Genomic DNA, 22,130 nt, shown 5'->3' with positions numbered 1-22,130 from the left:
TGAAGCTTTAAACACTGTCAGCAAACATTAAAAAAAAAAAGTCAGACGATTAAGTGGTTTTACTTTTTTCATTAGGTATACTGTCCATCTGGAGTTGAATTTTGTATGTAGTTTGAAGTAGAGGTTGCTTCATTTTTTTAAACTTATGCATACCCAAATGACCTACCTGCATTTATTTAAAAAAAATTTTCCTTTCTCCACTGTTCTGTAGTGCCCCATATGTCACAAATCGTATGTATAGCTCTGTTTCTTTAGTCTCTATTCTGTTCCATTGTGTCAATTTGTCCATTCTCACATTATATAATTACTGTATCTTGATAATGTGTTTTAATTGAGATATAATTGACATATAACACTATATTAGTTTTAGGTGTTAGTTTTTTTTTTGTTTTTTTGTTTTTTTTTTAATGAAATTTATTGGGGTGACAATTGTTAGTAAATTTACATAGATTTCAGGTGTACAATTCTGTATTACATCGTCTATAAATCCCATTGTGTGTTCACCACCCAGAGTCAGTTCTCCTTCCATCACCATATATTTGATCCCCTTTACCCTCATCACCCACCCCCCACCCCCTTACCCTCTGGTAACCACTAAATTATTGTCTGTGTCTATGAGTTTTTGTTTCTCATTTGTTTGTCTTGTTCTTTTTGGTTTATATACCACATATCAGTGAAATCATAGGGTTCTCTGCTTTTTCTGTCTGACTTATTTCACTTAGCATTATACTCTCAAGATCCATCCATGTTGTCACAAATGCTCCTATATCATCTTTCCTTAACGCCGAATAGTATTCCATTGTGTATATGTACCACAACTTCTTTATCCATTCATCTATCGAAGGACATTTTGGTTGTTTCCATGTCTTGGCCACCGTAAACAAAGCTGCAATGAACATTGGAGTACACGTGTCTCTATAGAGAAATGCTTTTATATTTTTGGGGTAGATACCCAGGAGAGCGATTGCTGGGTCATATGGTAATTCTATTCGTAATTTCTTGAGGAACCTCCACACTGCCTTCCATAGCGGCTGCACCAGTCTGCATTCCTACCAACAGTGTATGAGAGTTCCTTTTTCTCCACAGCCTCTCCAACACTTGTTACTATTTGTTTTGTTGATGAAAGCCATTCTGACTGGGGTGAGGTGATATCTCATTGTGGTTTTCATTTGCATTTCTCTGATGATTAGCGATGTTGAGCATTTTTTCATATGTCTATTTGCCATTTGTATATCCTCTTTGGAGAAATGTCTCCTCAGGTCCTCTGTCCACTTTTCAATTGGGTTGTTTGTTTTTTTGTTGTTGAGTTTCATGAGTTCCTTGTATATTTTGGATATTAGCCCCTTATCAGAGGAACTGTTTGCGAAAATCTCCTCCCATTCAGTTGGTTGCCTCTTTATTTTGTCAATAGTTTCTTTTGCTGTGCAGAAGCTTTTCAGTTTCATATAATCCCATTTGTTTATTTTAGTTTTTACTTCCATTGCCTTCGGAGTCAGATTCATAAAATGCTCTTTGAACCCAAAGTCCATAAGTTTAGTACCTATGTTTTCTTCAATGCAGTTTATTGTGTCAGATCTTATGCTTAAGTCTTTGATCCATTTTGAATTAATTTTGGTACATGGTGACAGAGAGCAGTCCAGTTTCATTCTTTTGCACGTAGCTATCCAATTCTGCCAGCACCATTTATTGAAGAGGCTGTCTTTCCTCCATTGTATGTTTTTAGCTTCTTTGTCAAAAATTATCTGTCCATATTTATGTGGTTTTATTTCTGGGTTCTCAATTCTATTCCATTGGTCTATGTGTCTGTTTTTCCGCCAATACCAAGCTGTTTTGATTATTGTAGCCCTGTAGGTGTTAGTTTTTAATAATAAGTTTTGACAGCTATTAAATTATCCCCTTTATTCTTCTTCTAGACTGTCTTGGCTATTCTTGGTTCTTTTATACTCCTATATATATTTTAGAATCAGACTGTCAGTTTTTACCAAAAAAAAAAAAAAAAAAAGATTACCATTGACATTTTTTCTGTTGTTTCTTTTTAAAATTAATTTATTTTCCATTACAGTGACATATAATATTATGTTAGTTTCAGGTGTACAACATAACCACTGATATTTAGATTCAGATTTCATTGAAACCATCAATCAATTTGGGAGAAAATTATGTCTTTATAATATTGAGCCTTCCAATACATGAACATGGTATAGTTCTCATTTATTTGAATTTCTTTCATTTCTCTTAATAATGTTTTTATAAGTTATACATGGAGATCTTGCACAATTTTTGTTAGACTTATACGTTGTTATTTGGTTATTTTTTATGATTTTCTAAATTATATCAAGGTGCTCAGTAACTGCTTTCTGATGAGGAGAAGAATAACTACTTTTCTCCAAAGCAGTAATTTTCAACCTTGATGATTCGTTACTAAATAATATCATGTTAAATCTGTAGATGTTTTACCCAATGAAAAATAAAGATGATTTAAGTTTATCTCCATAATATGCCACTTTTACTCAGTACCATTCAGATATGCTTTGCAGTGTAGGATAGAAAGTGGTAGAGTTATAGTGTATATGCTGGAAATTGTGCATTGGAGTATAGCGAACATTTTAATATCATTTGTCAAATGTGTCAGGGAAGAAGATAAAGGTGCCCCTAAATTGCTCTAAAAGTTTGTTCCTATTTATGTTCCATCCAGCAGCATGTACAAAAGCCTCTTTCTCACACCTTTCCTAATATATTTTAGTCAAATGTTTTTATTTTTGTCAATCTGAGGTGAAAATGGTATCTTGTTTTAATTTGATTTTCTTAATAATCTTATTATTTTCTTGATCTGTTTCAAGATGATGAATAAATAGGTTTCTTCTAGAAAAATCATCAAAACAAGAAAAATAAGAATTAAAACTGTATCTTAGATAAAAGTAGGAAACAGTTCTAACCCTGAACTATGGCACATGAAAATGAAAAATAGTTGGAAGAAATGTAAGTGCTCTGGCTCAGAAAATGTCGAAGCCAGGAAGTTCCAGGTTTCCTTTAGGGATTTATTGGTGCCATCAAAAATGCAAACATTGTCCATTCTTCCCCATTATTCTCAGGTGCTGATGTTTTATCTTCTGACCTGTTATCTCAGGATCACAAGATGACACTCCAAATGTAAGCATTATGTCCATATTTCTTATTCAAAGACAAGAAGCAAGGAGTCATAGGTTGAATGACTACAAGCAAGTTCTCATATTCTGTCTCTTTCATCAGAAAGCAAAGTCTTGAGTGACATCAGAAACATGGCAGCATGAGGGGTCTCCCTTGATTTATCCTCTAGAAGTTACAAGTTAAACAGCTATAATTCAACAAAGGATTCCCTGTGCAACAAACAGGTCTGAGAGATCTGCTCATCCAAACGTCTGAAGATGGGTGAATCAGGGTGAACAGGGGAGGAGGGAAAGAAGAGCAGAGATGGGTGCCTAGATGCAGCCCAGACCTCATTGCCATGAACACAGCTCAGAGATCACTGCATTCCTAGGAGAGAGGAGGATTCAGGCTGCAGGTTCACTTTCTGTTGTCCTTGCCTGAGTGATCAGCATATAATATGGCTGAACCCAGAGATTTGGGCAGTGACCTTGAAGAAATGACCAAATACAGAAGTGTGACAGCTGTGCTCTAGCAGCCTTCACTGCCAGGCAGAAAACAAAGCCATGGAGTCGGGCCACTTCCCCCAACCTACCCAGAGCTCACCTCCCCACACCTTGCCACAGCTAGCAGCAGGCCCCAGAAGAAACTGTAGCAGTGAGTGTTGGGGTAAAAAGCAGAATATCTACAGCCCTGAGAACTGGAGAGACAGTTCCTGAGTGGCAGGTACACACTGCAGTTAATCCCAGTGACGAGGGTGAAGATATAGAGGCAAGGCAGCTATGGTCTGGTAGGTGCCATTACTCAGATGAGAACAAAGCCAGAAACACAACAGTGGTCTCCCCCAGCCCACCCTGCCCCCACATTTCACAGCTGATCCTAGTGAAGGCACCGAGGACTACTCAGGGTCAGCACTGGGATGTCGGGGACTCAGAACCCCATTGCCCACCTCATTCTTCCATGGGGTTGGTGTCCTGAAAAAAAACAACCTGGTCACAGAGGAGACACCCACCTGCCCAGGGAATCTTCTACCATGAGAAGCTGGAACAAGAGGGCAAGAGAAAATAAAGCACTCCATCACTACCGACTGGAAAACAAAATAAAGACCTCTTTGTATCAATATGCTGCAGAATTCATTCCCATAGATGTCTAGGAGAACAAATAATCCGTCAAATGCCATGAACAACCAAGGTAATAGCAGCTCAGAAAGAAAATTTTAAAATCTCCAGAAAATAAAGACATGTAAATATGAGACTGAAATGAGAGAGAATTCAAGATTGCAGTTCTGAAAAAACTCAACGAGATGCAAGAAAACCCAGATAGGCAGTTTAATGAACTCAGAAATAAAATCAATGAACAAAATGAATACTTTACCAAAGAGTGAAATTTTAAAAAAAGAACCAAATAGAAATTCTGGAGCTGAAGAACTCAATAAAAGAGATGAAGAATGAAAAAGCAAGCTTAGGAAAATAGAGCTAACCAGATGGAGGAAAGAATTAGTGGCATCAAAGATAGAAATCTGTAAACCATAAAATTCCTAGAAGAAAACATAGGCAGTAAACTCTCAGACATTAGCCTTGGTAATATTTTTTCTGATCTATCTCCTCAAGCTAGAGAAACAAAAGAAAAAAATAAACAAATAGGACTACATCAAAATAAAAAGCTTTTGCATAGCAAAGAAAACCATCAACAAAAGTAAAAGACAGCCTTCTGAATGGGAGAAGATATTTGCCAGTGATACATCTGATAAGGGGTTAATATCCAAAATTTATAAAGAGCTCATACAACTCAATACCAAAGAAACAAACAATCTAATTAATAAATGGTCAGTGGACCTGAGTAGGCATTTCTCCAAAGAGGACATACAGATGTCCAATAGACATATGAAAAGATGCTCAAAGGAATAATTTTCTTAATATTAAAAATCACTTATAAATCAATAAGTAAAAGATCAATAATCTGTGGGCAAAGAATAGGGACAGATATTTAACATAAAAGGAAATATATATACAAAAAGGTGATTAGCCTTTCTTAAAACAAATTTGTAAATATACAAGATACAATTTATCACTTCTCAGGTTCACAAAGTTAAAAAAAAATTTATAATATTGAATCAACAGGTATGGGAAAAGAGGCATCCTTACAAAGTTTTGGTGAAAGTGCAAATTCATACAATTGGTGGTGCAATTAGGCAATATCAACATTTAAAATACCCATACACTTATATCCATCAACTCAATTCTTAGGAATTTCATATATACTCATACCTGTGTACAGGGCTTATATACACAAGGTTCATGGCAGCATTATTATTCAGAGCAAAAGACTATAAATAACTGAATATCCATGAATGTGAGATTGAAGATAAATTGTGTTGGAGATCTATCAAAAAAGATTGCATGGCCATTAAAAAAAAATTATAAACACAAGATATGTTCATATTATTAAATAAAATAAGAAAGAGGGAAAACAGTATCCTTCTATTTGTGAAGCAAATTTATCAGTTTATTTATGCTCCCTATGCTAAATTAATCCTGAAAGATACATGGGGAAGGAAAAGGGGAGACAAGAGCAAGAAAGAGACATAGTACATACCTTCTTTTGCCTTTTGAATTGTTTACCATGTGTACGTATGCCTACTTTTTAGAAAAACAATTAATTTTGTGATTGAAATTAATTAAATTCACTGGCCCTTCATCAAGAGGCCTCAACTCTGCAGTTCCAGTCTTTCCCTATAAGTCCTCTCCAATCCACCCACCTAAATGTCTACTAAAAACTATGCTTTCTCTTCTCTGAAACAGTATGTTTGTGACCTGGGTCTCACAAATGAGTATATAATTCTATGTGTTCTAGATTGTTGGCTCTTGCTTAGTGTGAATTAGTCTTACCTTGGAAACCCAATAGTTAAGTCTTTTGAGAGCAGAAAGACAACATGATTCAAATGTCTTTGTACCCTTGACACTGCCCAGCTTAAGGATGAACACAGATTGACGTCTCATCATACCAGATGGGTGTAAGGAACAAAATAACTTCTTAAGAGATTTTGAACCTGAGGAATTTGGGCTGATAAACCATTATCACCAGAGGAAAACTCTCTCAAGGAAACTCAGAAATCCTGGGATATTTGATATATATATACATGTATATATATATATATATATATGTATGTATGTATGTATGTATGTATGTATGTATATATATCCACAGGATGTGGAGTACAGCATAGTGAAGATAGTCAATTGTATCGTAACAGCTATATATGATGTCAGAGGGGTAGTAGACTTGAGGGGGTTTTATCATTTTGTGAGGGGTGTAAATGTCTAACTATTACATTGCTTTGTCCAACTGAAACTAATAAAAAATAAATAAACTAGGGTCAAATCTGAAAAAAAAATTGTCAAGGTACAGGAATGATGGCTCCTGGGGGTGATTGGAAAAAAAATGTCCTGCCTGAAAGTTACCAAAATCAGTAAAAAAGAAAAAAAAATCCACAGGTAAACAGACTATATCCATATTCAGAGAAGATATGTAGGTCCACAAGCAGCAATTAGTTTGTGACACTTATTTTGAAGTGCATACTTGTCTCTATAGGAGGTCATCTCCCTGAGCAAGCAGAATGCTGTCACATGGGTAGAGGCACCTCTATGAAAACTTTAGAGAGTGCTACAGAAATGAGCCAAATTCATGTGCCTCCATGAAAGATTTTATTTAAATTCTCTTCCCACCACATACAATGGAGACTTCACTTCCTCCACACGTTTAAATTTAAAGAAACGACAACCTTGGCATTTCCCTGCCACATTAGCCATGGTCTTCTTCATGCACCTCTAATTTTCCATCATACACTGCCTATAACATCAAAGGTCTCCAATTCCAAGCCTAATCAGACTTTGCCCTCCCTATGCTTGTGTGTGCTTCTCACGCACATTTCCAGTACAGGTGGGGGACTTGGTGAATATTCCTCTCCCTCTTGCTCAAGAGTTGCCCTGTGTCCTAAACACTGTGTCAGTTTTCTGGGATGGGTGAACAGACAGTTATGAAGGAGAGAGCCAAGCCACCAGGCTGGTGTAGGGTGTGGACAGTGAAGACAAAGTGGGAGCATAGACATTGCCTGTGAGCGGGCACCTTCAGTCTCCGGCTCTGTCACCCTGTGGACACCCAGCCACCCTCACCTACAGACTGAATCACCACATAAGCTTCCTAAGACAAAGTCTTTGACACTAGACTTGCCTTGGGAAACGGAAGGGCTTTGTGATGCAATCTCATGGCCTGGTTCCATCATCTGTGAGACGGAGATGACAATGCATAGCACTGGGTGTCATTAGGCAGCAGGATCCGGAATGTCTACATATGGGGTGGCTGGTCTCCTCATGCTAATGAGGTTTAGACCATGTTGAGCCCTACCTTTGTTCTCTGGAATGCTGAATATTTCTTATATACATATGGCACCATCTTTATTATTATTCTAATTCTCTGGGAAGTGAAAAGGAATTACCATGGATTAAGGTTGGAACCTAAAAGAATCTGCTGCCAGGTAGGGAAACATTAATACCATGATTGAACTAATTAAGACTCAGATACAAAGGTTTTAAGACGTCAGAGCCTCTCCTTTAACCCTCCCTGCCACTTTTTCTACCATACATTCAGCTACTCTAATATGACACCTGTCGTCTCAGAGCCTATAAATAATGCCTTATCAGGCTATCCCTGAAGTGTATTCAATTGAAAAATTGATAGTGTATTTATCTACCTTGTGTTGAAACCTAGATGAAAGGGAATATACCTCACTGGATCTCAGAACACCTCCTAATATGGGGGATTCTTCTGGTTGGTGAACTTAGTAACCAAAAGTCCTTGGGCTCTTACAACTAATCACTGTTTAATCTATTCCACTATCCCTCCAGTGTCATGCTAACTGCCCTAAAGAACTTGTCCTAGGGAAAGGGACAGGAGGAATGGAATACAGAGAGTCTTAAAGTAAGTCAGAAAGAACTATAAAAATGAAAAGTTTTGGTGAAAACAGTGAAGTAAAGAAAGGAAATGTAAGTGAGGGTATAAAATACAAACGTATATAGAAAGAAATTTGGAATGTATATTACCTTTGTCTCATTTCAACATGAAAAACAATATGGTGTCCCAACTTCACATGGTAACTTTTATATCTTTAAGCGTCACCGAAAAGTCAAGCAAAGATCTAGAGATGCAGCACCAAGAGGTAAAGTCCCACTCTCCTCTCTGACTTTCCTCTATTGTGGCCGAGGTTCCCATGCAACCTGTTCCCTCTTTGACCCCTGGAGCCAGGAGCCAGGTGCTCTAACCTCTGAAGGCTCCATTTTCCCAAGTTGACAAATTCTCCCAGAAGACTTTCTTGGGTGGGAAATCAGAACCTGGAAATGTTCCAAAATTCACAACTTTACCCCAGAGAATGAAGAATGAGGAAGAAGGGCAGAAGTCCTTCATTGTGTCATTTACTAGTTTTATGACCCTGGAGAGGTCACTTCATCTCTCAGTCTTGTTATCCATAAAATGGCATCTCAGGAGCCTGCCTCACTCACAGCGTGGTTGTGAAGATGTAATGAGAAGAGGTCAGGGACAACACATCGTAACTGGTACAGTTGTACGCAGACGTGCCTTAGAGCACTGACTGTTGGTTTTCAGTCTCCTCTCATTCAAAGGCCTTCAGCTGCCTATAGGATATCCCTGAATGCTCTCCTGTTCCATATAACACTGTCTCCTGGTTTCTCAGCTAGGAGACTTTCCTGGAAAGAAGCTGAGAAGCCCTTGGAACTGCTCTCTGTCATGAAAAGGTGATCTCTTGCTCTTTATGGTCTTCCAGTTCCCAGTCTGGCCTGCGATGATTTCTCTGCTTGGCCTGGGGCAAGGATGAGGAGAGGGATGGTGGCAGTGAGGGGACCAGCCCCGGTGGAGGCTGGAGCACTGGTTGAGAGGGCTGCCAGGGCAGAGGGGCATTAGACATCTCAGAAGGGAGGAGGCTCCCAGTTCTGCTCTGGGCCAGGCTCACAGTGTTCCTAAAATTCAGGATTTGACCAGCGTACAATTCATTAGTACTCTCTATGGGTTTGCACTCAGCCACAAGACAACTTATCCAGGGAACAGAATGGGTAGATAAGTCACCATTGTAATATTCCCCTTAGAGCTACACCCTTTCAAGGGCAGACCCGGAACATTGCTTATATTACCTCCTCTGGCTCTGTCTTCAGATCCTGGGACAGCCCTCACCCAGGACCTTACCATCTCATCCTCTTCTCAATACCTCTAGAGAACGGGATTCTCTCCCAAGAGATTTTGTGTACACTTCATAGTCCCCAGAAAGCAGAGTTCCCACAAGGACCTCATTTTCCACAGTTTGAAATACTTACTACCAGGCTGTGCCTTTTTTAGCCCCCAAAAAGACTGAGTCCAGGTTCCACCTGGTGATGCCCCTTCAGCTAACCATTGGCTCCCCCATCCCTTGATCTCCTGGTTCAGCGTCTCAACACAAGTCAACATAGAACTCACCCCAACTCCCAGTCTCTCGTGGCCCAGTGCTCCCCGGGCTTGTAGGAGACCTTGCCCAACAAGCTCCGACCCTCAGCGCAGCACACCGTAACTTGCCACATGGCATTTCCTTAGGAAGAAAGGCAGAGGAGTAAACACCCAGGGGGTACACACCCCAGGGTTTACAGGACTAGAGAGGGCAGGGCTAATCTCCAGGCTACACACTTCCAAAGAGGCACTCCATCATTAACAGTTGCCATGTTTCCCTTCGCAGTCAGAGCTGGCTTCCTCAGGAGGGGAGTGTGCGGAGGCTCCTGTGTGCAGACCTCCGCTGCCAAACCTGCAATGCCATGGCTCTGGAGATCCAGCAGTTTCTGGCGGGTGAGAACACCCCGATCTCTCCCCGATCACCAGGGCCATTGCCAGTCGCTCTGTCTTTTGAGCAGACTCCGGAGCATCATTCCACACGCTCACAACAGTCTTCACTTCCATCTGCTACTCCCACTGTGTCACAACGAACGGCCCAGAAATGCATACTCCGGTCAGCTGCCCAGTCAGCCAGCTCAGTCAGCATCCAAGATGGCTGGGCTGAACACCACCAGCGAGGACAGGCATTTCAAGGGCCAGAGGTGACCGGGGACCAAGAGATTATGTCTTCTTCGTGGCTTGAGGGACCTAGGATTCCAGTGAACCAGCAGGAGGTGGTGCAGCACAACCTCCATCTTGTCTATGGGAACCAAGGTCAGCAGCCTTTGCATTCCCAGGTGTCTCTGCTGACCCTGAACCGAGAAATCACTACCCACACACATCCGATGGCCTTGTCTATTGTCACTGTCCTGCCTGCCCACCTGCCATTCCTCGGTCCTGAAGTTCTGAGACTTCTTGAGGTACATGTAAAAAAATGGATGCATTTCCAGAGGTGGGGGCTGCCCAGACGTGTGGAGGAGTCCTTGAGGCAGCTTATGCCAAACCCACCATTGGTTTACCAACCTGTAAATAACCAACCAGTTTCTTTCATCCAGAATGATACTTCTGAGTTCTCTGGAGAGACATTTGGGACCGTTTCCTACCAGACTTGGGGTTCGTGTGTGGCTGGCCAGACTACCCAGATATTCTGGGTTTCTGAATGGTCCCTTATAGACCCAATACAAACACACCACTACGAGCAAAACCCAAATCATGTGTCTCTAGCCTTGCCCTCGCCAGCCCTTCAAGACTTTAGTGGCCTCTGTCCACTTCCTGGGCAGCGGCAGGCTAATGACTCAGTGGGCCATTTGCAGCAGAAATACAGCCAGCTGTTCTGTGGCCTCCCTTCTCTGCACAGTGAGTCCCTGGTTGACACCTTCTTGGGCTCTCAAAGCCTCTCGACGAATGGGAGCTTGTCCAAGCTCCCCTTGAAGGACTCTTTTCTCTCCAAGGAACTCTCCTTCCTTCCTCGGGTGCCTACAAATCCACCGCAGTCAACCCCACCCTCTTCTCCATCGTTGCCGAATTGGGTCACTCCGTCGGGACACCAACAAGGTCAGACCAATGTCCCTTTTCTGACTCCGGCAGAGTGTGAAGCCTTGGAGTGGCACCTGATGCAGAGGCAGCTCCAGCTTCAGTGGGGTTTGCCAGCTGTTTTCCAGAGACCTCAGCACAGCCAGAGCCCCGTGCAGTGTAAGCCTTGTGACAAAGCCCAGTCTCCTGAGACTGGGAAAACTTTCTGGCCGGGAAAGCCCACCTCTGACCTCACAAAGAAACTACTCTTTCCGGAGCACGACCGGAGGCCGCTGGAATTCCACCTCCAGAGGCAGTTGATTCACCATCGCTGGGGCCTGCCCCAGAAGATCCAGCAGTCTTTTCAGTTGCTCCTGTCCCCTGCTCACCAGCAGACTCTGTCCTGGAGCAGTGCAGCCCTAGCCAATGTGAGTGTTCCCCAGCCCTCAGCCCTAGAAGACACTGGTTCCGGTGACCCTTTCTCACCCTTTGAGTACCCAGTGTCAGTCCCCATGCCACCCTTGTTAGACCAGGCCAAGGCAATTCTGCAGAGCCACATCACCTCCAAATGTGGGCAGATTCACGAGGACAAAATTCCTGTCCATGTTTGTAAGTCTCGGGAGTACATCATTCCTGGGGGTCTAGAAGAGGCTCCTTTCACCTGCATCCCAGAAAGCAAGCCCCTGGATCTACAGGCAGCAACTGACCCTGACCTGCAACGGAAAGTTATGTCCTGGATGCCAACAGTCCTTGACCAGCAGCAACAGGCCTCCCCAGATGCCGTCATTGAACATCCTAAGCTGCCTCAAGTCCTGTCCAAGACAGCCATTGAAAAACTAGAGACAACTTTGAGGCACAAGTATCTGGCCTTCTTGTCGGGGCTGCCTGCTCTTTATTATGTGGCCCTCTCCAAGGCGATGGCCCCAGAAACCACGACCAAAGCACTCATCACAGAGGTGGTGCCAGAGCCTGTCGATAGCCTAACAGAACCTCTGCCTCAGATGATCTCGTGTGAAGAGCAGTACCTAAGTCCTGAGCCATGCTTTCAAGATGCCAGCGAGACTTGTGCAGACAGTGCAGATGAGTTCCAGGCTGAAGTGCAGGTGGAGGGAATGCTCGAGATGGAGCCTCTAGAAAGCCAGACACAGCCTGCCTGCCCCTACTCACTCAAGAAACCTGTCTTGGCAAAACTCAATTTCCACCTGAGAAAGAAGACTCTAGAGACGCAATGGGGGATACCCATAAAGGCACGGGAGTCCAGGGAACAAGCTGTAGCCATCGCAGAGAACACATCCTCTCAGGAGTCTCTTGGGAACATAAACAACCAAGGAAAAACATTGTGCCAGGAACTCCGCAGCCCACCAGGCATTCCTTGTGCCCCAGGTCCAGAATGGCTCCACCTTAAAGAACAGCTGGCCTTTGAGTTAAAGGCAGCGCATCAGACCCAGAAGCAATCTAGGCCCGGGGCAGAACCCCATGGTTCTGCCCATTCACCTTCCCCGATCTCACAACCCCATGCGGACATGACAGGGGCCCAGGTGCTTTGCGTTCAGCTGGAGGTAGGTGTGAACAACCCCAGCCTGGAGGAGTCCTGGAGCCCTGCGCCCCAGAGCCCTGGCAAGAGCAAGGACTCAGCCCAAGACCCCACACTGGCAGAAAAGAGACAGGACCCAGGGAAATTCAAATCAGCAGGGGGCCGCGGGGAAGGAGATGCAGGGTTTGCGCTCTCCTCAACTAGGGAGAAAAGCCATCCTGCTACAGCCCGGAGGCCAGAAGGGATACTTCTGAACAGGACACCCCATGGCCCCCAGCGACGAAAACATAGCTTTCACCGTGATGCTCCTTGTCAACACAGTCCCCAGAACTGCTCTCAGCCTAAGCTCCCACAGCCACGTACAGGAGTCCCTGGGATGCGAACATCGAAGAAGAATGACTTGCAAGACAGTCAAACCAGAATTAATGTCATCCTCAAACCAGCAGGGATTCGTCAGAATGCCCAGCCTGGGGGCTCCCAGGCGTCACAGAGCCAGTCCTTCCCGGGCCCACTCATCCAGCCTAAGCCACTGCAGGGCCAAACTTGGCAAGGTCAAGTTTGTCAGGGGCAGCTGATGCCAGCGCCTACTCACAAGAGACCCAGCCTTCCAGAATCGGGCTTGAGAAATAAGATGAAATCCTTTCTGCACTGTGTTAACCTTAAGACAAAAGGCACAGGGTACAAGGAATCCATGTTCTCGACAGCTGAGCAAGTTGTCTTTCCAGCCAGCGCCAGGAAAGAAAATGTAGAAAAGAGGCTGGCTCCAGCCAAAAGTCCCATGGGGCGAGCTAAGACAGAGAAGACAAGAGGGGACCCCAAGGCCCAATCTCCCCCCACTGAGAAGCAGGTGAGCCTAGCCTTGGATGGCCCCCATTTCCCAGAGAGTAAGCTCCGGCACCGCTCCCTCTCCCATCAGCTGCACTCTGCCTCCGTCCTGGGCCCCCCTCGCGACCGCCCTCAGCACTGTCCTCGACTGACCTGTGCCGCCAGCCATAGAGCCCACCCTAACTCTCAACTCTCACCTCCACGGGAAGCACTGGTCTGCTCAAGAAGCCCCAGCACAATCAAAAGTCTTTGTAGGCTCCCCAGCGTCTGCAGCCCTTGAAGAGGACTGCTACTGTCATTGTCATTCATGTGCAGGTGGGTCAGAATGCCACCCAAAATATAGTCTATATCTCTATGCAGAGTCGTCTGTCTGCTCCTTCTCTCCACAGTGGTGTTTTGAGGGATGCTAAACTGTCCTTCCTATCTAGGGAAGGAGCTTTAACACACACTTAAGCTGGCTCAGCATTGCGCCCAGCTCCTCCCTGGACAGTGAATTAAGGGACTTGAGCAGAGCAGGAAGGCCTTTGTGTAAGGTGCATCGAAGGTAAAGGTCACACTTGAATTCTGTCATGGCTTCCCACGGTATCCTTGGGCCCAGAGCAGTAATGTGGACATGAGATAGTCCTGACAAGAAGGAGTGGCCAGGGATCCCACAGGCATAATTCTTTGATGACTTCTGTACGTGGCCACATCTGGAGGGGAGCCATTTAGAGGAGTGCCACAGTGCTCCATCCTCGAGGAGGTACTCTGTGTTTATCAAAAACACATAACTAATGTGACAGAATGGCAACAGCAAATGACAGAATCTCCCCTTCTCTGCTCCCTGTTGGTTATTGGTTAGATCTTTCTGGAAAACTTATGTGGGAGGCTGCTATAGCTCTCTTGCCTGTATCCTATCCTACCTCCACTGCCTATCAGCTGCATGGAATGAGTGAGTCCTGGAATGAAGATCACAGTAGGACATGGAAAGGGATCTGTCTCCCACCTCCAAGTGCAGAGAGGGGGCGGGGAGGGGAGCATGTAGGTGGAGGGCTGAGTATTTGAGACAGAAACTGACATGTTCCTGACCAGGGCATGTAAGGGAACAAAGTCAATTTGATTTGCACTCTAAAGAACCTAGAGCCAGGAAGCCAACCAAACGTCCAAGTGCTTTTAGGGAATGTTTGTGAATAAACTCTGAAATTATGTCTTTTACCCATGTTTTCATGAAAAGCAGTGCATTGAGCCTTGTTGTCCAAAGGCAATGCAAATTAATTCAAAATCTACCCCTCAGTCCCCTTCCCACCCAACTGTTTGCCAGTGTCAGGGAATGGTACAGGTATTAATCCATGCTTTTGTTCAGCCCAAACATGTCAGTCACTAGGTTCTCATCTTGACATCTCAATTCGGTCCTTTCCTCTATTTTTCACTATCTCTGCTTGTATTCCGTTTCTCATTCATTCTTGCCTGAATAATTATAATAGTGTCTCATGTCCCCAGGGCTTAGAATAATGGCTAGCCAATGGTAATACCTTAATAGTACTTGAAGTCTGGGCTGAGGAGTCAGACAAATCACTACACTAGCATTATAAGCTTTATGAAACAGGGGATCCTGCCACAGAAGGAAGTACTCCACTGATGAAGACCCCAGAAGGATCACAATAAAAATGACCTTGAGGAAGATCTTACATTCAACAATTAAAATACTTGAGTACTTACTATATGTAAGGCATTATAGTAAATATAACTATGGACATGACACAGGACTTGCGCAGTGGAGCTCATGGCCTCATGAGATAGACAGTCACATGGCCCAAGTTGTCTACTCAACATATATGCTTGGATATCCAATATTCATCTCAAAATAGAAAATTGAACTCCTCTTTCCCCACTCACCACTATCACCCAATCACACATCCAAAACATGCTCCAGTATTCACCATATCAGTTAATGAAAACGCCATCTTTCCATTTCACTAGGACAAAACACTGGTATCACCCTTGACTTTTTTTTCCTAACAGTCCACATTCAATCAATCAGTAAATCCAGTTGTCTCTACCATCAAAATGAATTCATGACATGACCACTTCTCACTCCTTCTGCTGCTATGATTATTGTAGTAGCAGCATAATAACTAATCTCCCAGCTTCTTCCTGAGATCGTACCTCCAACAGTCTATTGTCTTTTTTGTTTGTTTGTTTGTTTAGTTTCAGGTGTACAAAACAATGTAATAGTTAGACATTTATCATTTATATCCTTCACACAGTGATAACCCCCTCCCCCCATCTACTACCCCTCTGACATTGCACACAGCCATTACCTTTCCACTGTCTCTATTCCTAATGCTATACTCCACTTCTTGTAAAATATGTATATATAATATAATATATAATTATATATAATATATAATATATATAATATAATATATAATATATATATAATTATACCAACAGTCTATTCTCAACACAGAAACCTGATGGTCCGCAAGGAGGCTCCTGGCTATAGATGATTGACTGATAGATGGTAGGTAGATAGATGGATGGAGGGAAAATCATGAGACTACATAAAATCACAAGGGAGTGAAGGTAAATGAAGGAGAGATCTAAAGACGAGACTCTAGGACACTCCAACATTAAGAAAGTGGGGTGAGGTAGGGGAATGTAGGAACAATAAGGAAAAACTGAGTAGTAGCAGACAGTGAGATGGGAGGAAAATCAGAACAGTGTATTATACAGGAAGCCAAGAAAGAAAAGCATTGCAAGGAGAAAATGAGCACTTGCATGAAAAGGTGCTAATCAGCCACGTAATATAAGGACTTGGAGTTGATTATTAGATCTAGCAACATAGAGATCATTCATGATCTTGAGAAGAACAGACTCAGGTGAGTATGGAGGTGAAGGCATGAGTGGAGTTGACTCAAGAGAGAATGGAAGAGCAATTGGTGATAAAAAGTATAATCAACTGATCAAGGAGTTTTGTTCAACACAAATGCAGAAAAATGAGGAAACAGCACCTAGGATTTTTTAAAGATAGGAGAGCTATAGCATGTTGGATGTTGATGGAAAACACACAGCCCAGAGGAATAAATTGATGATGCAGTAGAGCAAAGGGAGAACTGCTGCAGCAATGTCATGGTGCAGATATAACAGATTAGGAGTGAGTCCCTAAGTCAAGTGGTTGGCCTCAGGTTAAAGCACTGACATTTCGCTGGAGGAATTAGAAGGTGACATTAGTGAAGGAGGACTTTGTGTATCAAGAAAAGACAGGTTTCCCCACAATTAAAAGAGATGGGGAAAAGACCTAGAGACATGAATGAGGAGCTGGGAAAGGACAAAGGCAACAGCAGGAGAGGCAATACAGAGCCAAGGCCAGTGGTGGAGAGGAATTTTGGAAGTTATCATACCAAGTTTTGTTTTGCTTTGCTTTGCTTTCCTTTGCTTTGCTTTGCTTTGCTTTGGGGCCTAAGAAGTTGGTAGCAGTTTGTGAGCCCAGGTGATGGGGCCAAGTATTAGAAGTTGGTGATCACACATGTGAAGCAGATGCTCTTGGAACACAGTAGAAAAGAGCAGAAAAGCTCTAGCTGCATGGAGGGTGAGGAAGAAGATGGGGATTGAAACAGACAAAGAGAGCAGATAAGCCATCCTAGTCTTCAGCCAGAGACCAGGGGTGCTTGGGAGTGGGAGGAGAGATCTGGGAAGCAGACAGACAAAAGGCTGCCCTGAGGATGCGATGGACCTCTGTTTTGGACCCCCCATATCTCTCAGAAGGTGGCACCTCTGCATTCCCACCTTCTGACCTACAGCACAGGAGCCAAGAGCTGGAGGAAGCACAGGAAGTGCTGATGCTTCTTGATGATGTGCTACGGGGGACAGTGGGATGTCCCTGCCTCACCGACTCCTAAGGAAATCCAGGATGATGCAACATCCCATCAAACCAGGAGGAGATGGTGGCAGGACTCTCTTCCTCTCCTAGGACCCCACACTTAGCACAATGCGTCCACTGCCAGCAGGACGGGAAGAAGCAAGAACGTGTCCCTCTGAATGGTGATTCCATGTCTAAGGGATGGAGGCCCAGCCCCTACCGTGGACTCCAGGGTGACGAGACTCACGGCTCAAGCCTGCTGAGCCAACACCTTCCAGGTATTTTCCTAAAACATCCACAAAGATCATGGAAGGTCTTGTGACAGACACATCCTCCCTGCCTGGTGGGAATTGGGCAGAGTGCCAGGGAGATGACATTAAAGGCCCAGAATAAAGGGAATGACCTAGAAAGGTCCCAGCAGCATCAGGTGTAAGGCAGAGGTTACTGTGCACACATCCTAGCTTACATGGAGTAGGCCTTCCCATGGTCCTCCACAGGCTCCTATCTCCCCGGGGCAGCATGAGTTCACAGTGCTGACCAAAGTCCAGTAACAAAGGGTTGGGACAGAGAGATGAGCTAGAACCAAGACCTTCAGGATTCTTAATTCTCAGCAAACTCAAGAGCTGAGAGAAGACAGGGTCAGACCCTAGGACTACACACAGTTTGCTGTTGAGTGATGAAGCCTTGCTCATCCCATTTCATAATCCTACACACCCCTAGGCTCAAAGAGGTGAAATCAGAATTAAAAACCTCCACCTGAAACTAATAAAAAATAAAATAAAATAATAAAGTAAAAAAAAATAAAATAAAATAAAAATAAATAAAATAAAATATTTTAAAAAAAGAAAACATAGCAAATCTAAATGTGTATATACCTAATAACAGAGACCAAATCTGTGAAACCAAATCTTACAAAACTAAAGTAGAAATAAATAAGGCATCAATTATTTAAAAAAAAAAAAAGAATTAAAAACCTCAAGGAGGGCACAAACTCAAGAACGGCTACTCCAGAATTGGTGGTAGGTGATAGGAATATTTGAATGCTTGCTTGGGAACATTGGAGTTTCAATTCTGGCCTTCTGAAGTACCATCATGTCCTGATGAATGGCTCTGACCTTCTGAAACCTTCCCTGGATCTCTGCAGAGGGCACTACAGGATTTCTTAGAGGGAATCCTGCAGTAGAGAAGAATGGTTTCTCCACAAATCACTTCTCCTCTTATACACTAAGTCCTAGAGGATTGGGACCATGGCTTCTTCATTTTTGTACCTTCTTGCCACAGCCCACGCAGTGAGGGCAAGGAACACAGGATGAGAACAGGAATAAGTCCCATGGAGATACTGACTCCTACACCATGTGAGAGGGGGTTGGGCCTCTGCTCTTTACCAGCCATCCAATGCCTAGTGCTCCACCGGGGCTCATGGACCCGTGGCATAGGCCACGGCTATCACAGAATTAAGGACAAAATGGTTCCTGTGTCCACTGCAGGCACAGGAAAGAAGGAAGGACTACCTTGAGTTCAGGTGGGGCTATGAGAAATGAGCACAGTGCGGGCACGTAAGACGTTGGGAGACACAGAGGACCACATCCTTACCAGGTCTGGCTGGGCTTGCAGCGGACGGCCCATTCTCATCCCCAGAGACAGTGAGGCCAGGACACTGAATACTTGGTCTGGATGAGAGCATGGGGATGAAATAGGGGGCCTGGGAAGGGGCCAGAGGCAGATCTGTTTCCAGAAGGAGTGTGGGTGCTGCCAACTGACCCCCTTTCCCGCCTTGTCCTTCTGCACTGTAATTTTTCTGGATCTATGGCTAGGCGTGGGGGCTTTCCAAAGTGTATCAGTCCCAAGGTCAAGCCTGCTACTCAGGCCACAGGGGCAGGACCCTGGGCAGGCACTCAGACCCACGGGAATCCAAACGGTGGAAAAAGAAGGATAGCAGTGAATAGTACTAGCAGCTGGAGTGCATCAGGGGAGATGGGCAGGATAAAGTGAGAAGCCAGGCAGAATCTCACACACAGTCAAAGACCAATGGACACAGCCAGCCAGCCATACCCATATGTAAACACAAAGGCACAATTTCAACAATGCCGCTCAGAAACTAATTCCGAGTACCGAGAGACATGTCCAGGAAACACACCTTCGTAGACTCATGAACACCCTGGGTCAGAGCAGACACAGGCTTGCACACATGCAGACGCAAAGACAGGCTTGCACACATGCAAACAGACACAGTTTATCTTGCAGGCCCACAAACACAAAGGCAGTCCAAATCCGTCCTTCAAAGCCACTCTCTTCTGTCCTTCAAAGCTTTGTAGGCCACCTCAGACCAGGCCTGTTTATCTTTCCTCTAAACTCTGGTTTGTCATTTCTGTCCTTTTGCTTGTTCTTTAATAAGGATAGTCTTAGATATCACAGGCATACCCCTGGTCTCAACAACCTGGCTGTGTGCTGTTAAAGAATTGTCAAGGTCTGCAAGTGAATCCATTGTCCTCTTCAGCAGCCCCATCTTTCACCTACACATCCACCCTCATCCCCACGAGTATCCCAAGTTTACTGCAGAGTCCTGACCTCCATCTTCTCTGATGCAGCAGACACAGACTCTAAGGGAGGAGTAAACTGGACAGACACACCCTGTCAAGGTAATGCTGGTGAGTGTTACCCCTCAAATCTTTACATGGCCCTATGCTTACCATGACCTACCTCCAACTGTAACCACTACATTAATGCTAAGCTAAGCATAGTCCTAACTCTAACCCTAATCCTAGGTAGCTACACATTGAGTAATGTCTGCAACTACACTAGACACACAAATATCACATGCACAGGAACTCAGTAGATCCTTCAGGAACATCTTCACTGGAAGGCTCAGCTGGTAACCCATGAGCACCAAGGCACCCAGGCCCTTTGACCCTGGTTTGCCCACAGGGGCTCAGGCCACCCCAAGCCCTGTTCTCAGAATAGCCCAGCCTCTGAGCTGAAAATCCTGCCATACCCCTCCCCAGCTCCCGCCTGCCACACTGGCAGCCAAGTTGTTGAGACCAGAGAGCTGTTGCCCTGGAACATTTCACCAGGCAGGAGAAAATGAGCCTGGGGCCTGGGGCTGAAGGAAATGTAACCACTTCCCAGTGTGGGAATTGCCAGACTCTTGCAACACCACACCTATGACCTCTCCCCCAAAGCCTGACCCAGGTGTCCGTCCTAAGGAGGTAGCAGTCCTTCTGACACTGGGGGTGAGTAGGAGTGAATTAGCACACCTCCGCTCCCCATCTCCAGCGTCTCAAACTGGTGATAGGGTGTGTTCGTTCTGAATTAATCAGCAGAGGTAAAGCTGAAGTCAGCCATTTGTACCTCCCTCACCTCTTACCCCTCACCCCTCACCTCTCACCCCAGGCACCAGGATTTCGGTGCTGCACTGCTCTGCACCTCAGCCACCCCAGATATTGTCAAACACTATCTAGGCTCTCTCAAGAGTTCACCAAGCCAAAACCTTCACTCAAAGGACTGGAACTCTTAGGTGAATGCTCACATCTCAGATGTGTAGCCATCTGAATCTCTGTGTCCCCTTCCCCAGTATCTACATCTAGTCTGGCCTGACGGCCAAGGAAGGGGCGTGGTTCAGGGCTGCAAGCTCCAGACCCTCACACCAAGCTTAGATTTCAAGTGGGTCTGTGTGGTCAGATGAGTCCAGGACAGCAACTGAGGGCAGAGGAATGGCTGGGTGAGTGACCTGGGTTCCCAAAAAAAGGATAACAACTCCTTTCATAATTTCAACCCCTCTTCTAGGAACTGTGTCTACACCTGGGCTCCACTCCCTTCCAGGTTCCTTCAGTGCCTCCCTTGCCTGCCCCTATCTTTACCACATAGGCCCCGATACCTACAGCTCAGTGTGTGGCAGGGACTTACTGTCATCTTCCTGCTCAATGATCTCAGAACTTCAACAAAGAGACAGGAAACATAAAAATGGAGATAGAAAACATAAAAAAAACAGTCAGAAATAAAGAATACAATAACTGAAATGAAGAAGACATTAGATGGATTCAGCACAGCAGCAGGTTAGATGAAGCAGAGGATCAAATCAGCTATTTAGAAGACAAGGTAGCAGAAAGCACCCAATCAGAACAGCAAAAAGAAAAAAGAATCCAAAAAGTGAGGACAGTTTAAGTGGCCTCTGGGACAACGTCAAGCATACCAACATTTGTATCCAGAAAGAGAAGAGAGAAAGCAAGGAATTAAAAACCTATTTGAAGAAATAATGACAGAAAACTTCCCTAGCCTGGTGAAGAAAATAGATATATAAGCCCAGGAAGTGCAGAGAGTACCCAAAAAGATGAACCTAAGGAAGCCCACACCAGGCTGGTCTGGTGGCTCAGGCGTTAGAGCTCCATGCTCCTAACTCTGAAGGCTGCCGGTTCGATTCCCACATGGGCCAGTGGGCTCTCAACCACAAGGTTGCCAATTCTATTCCTCGACTTCCACAAGGGATGGTGAGCTGCGCCCCCTGCAATTAGCAACGGCAACTGGGCCTGAAGCTGAGCTGTGCCCTCCACAACTATGATTGAAAGGACAACAACTTGACTTGGAAAAAAATCCTGGAAGTACACATTGTTCCCCAATAAAGTCCCGTTCCCCTTCCCCAATAAAATCTTTAAAAAAATAAAAAAAGAAGCCCACACACCAAGACACAGAATAATTAAAATGCCAAAGGTTAAAGACAAAGAGAGAATCTTAAAAGCAGTGAGAGAAACGGAACCGTGTATCCGCGAAAATAAGACCTAGCTGGACCATCAGCTCTAATGCGTCTTTTGGAGCAAAAATTAATATAAGACCTAG

At 44.4% G+C, this 22,130-nt stretch overlaps 3 protein-coding genes across 4 annotated transcripts in view; all 3 read left to right on the top strand.

Moving 5' to 3' along the window:
• LOC308504878 (protein SPATA31F1-like) overlaps positions 1 to 3,133 on the top strand; it is a 99,744-nt gene extending 96,611 nt beyond the window's left edge. Inside the window, exon 4 of the mRNA XM_081066346.1 lies at positions 3,093 to 3,133. The gene's annotated coding sequence lies outside the window, so the exon portion shown is untranslated. The remainder of the gene's footprint in view (positions 1 to 3,092) is intronic.
• CCL21 (C-C motif chemokine ligand 21) overlaps positions 1 to 22,130 on the top strand; it is a 122,112-nt gene that overhangs the window by 96,838 nt on the left and 3,144 nt on the right. The window contains exon 1 of one of the 2 annotated variants that reach the window (XM_081066351.1): positions 17,412 to 17,578. The exons of the other annotated variant lie outside the window; for it this stretch is intronic. The gene's annotated coding sequence lies outside the window, so the exon portion shown is untranslated. Of the gene's footprint in view, positions 1 to 17,411; positions 17,579 to 22,130 lie in introns of those variants that run through there. 2 annotated transcript variants of the gene reach the window in all.
• Positions 8,898 to 13,759, top strand: SPATA31F1 (SPATA31 subfamily F member 1). The gene is made up of 2 exons (XM_081066348.1): positions 8,898 to 8,930; positions 9,896 to 13,759. The coding sequence occupies exons 1-2, from the start codon at positions 8,923 to 8,925 to the stop codon at positions 13,737 to 13,739; spliced, it is 3,852 nt and encodes a 1,283-aa protein (XP_080922474.1). The 5' UTR covers positions 8,898 to 8,922; the 3' UTR covers positions 13,740 to 13,759.

Source organism: Rhinolophus hipposideros (genome assembly GCF_964194185.1).
Source record: "Rhinolophus hipposideros genome assembly, chromosome: 11".
In the NCBI taxonomy this organism is placed as follows: Eukaryota; Metazoa; Chordata; class Mammalia; order Chiroptera; family Rhinolophidae; genus Rhinolophus; species Rhinolophus hipposideros.
The sequence above is the reverse complement of the archived record's forward strand: the minus strand, read 5'-3'. Positions and strand labels throughout refer to the sequence as shown.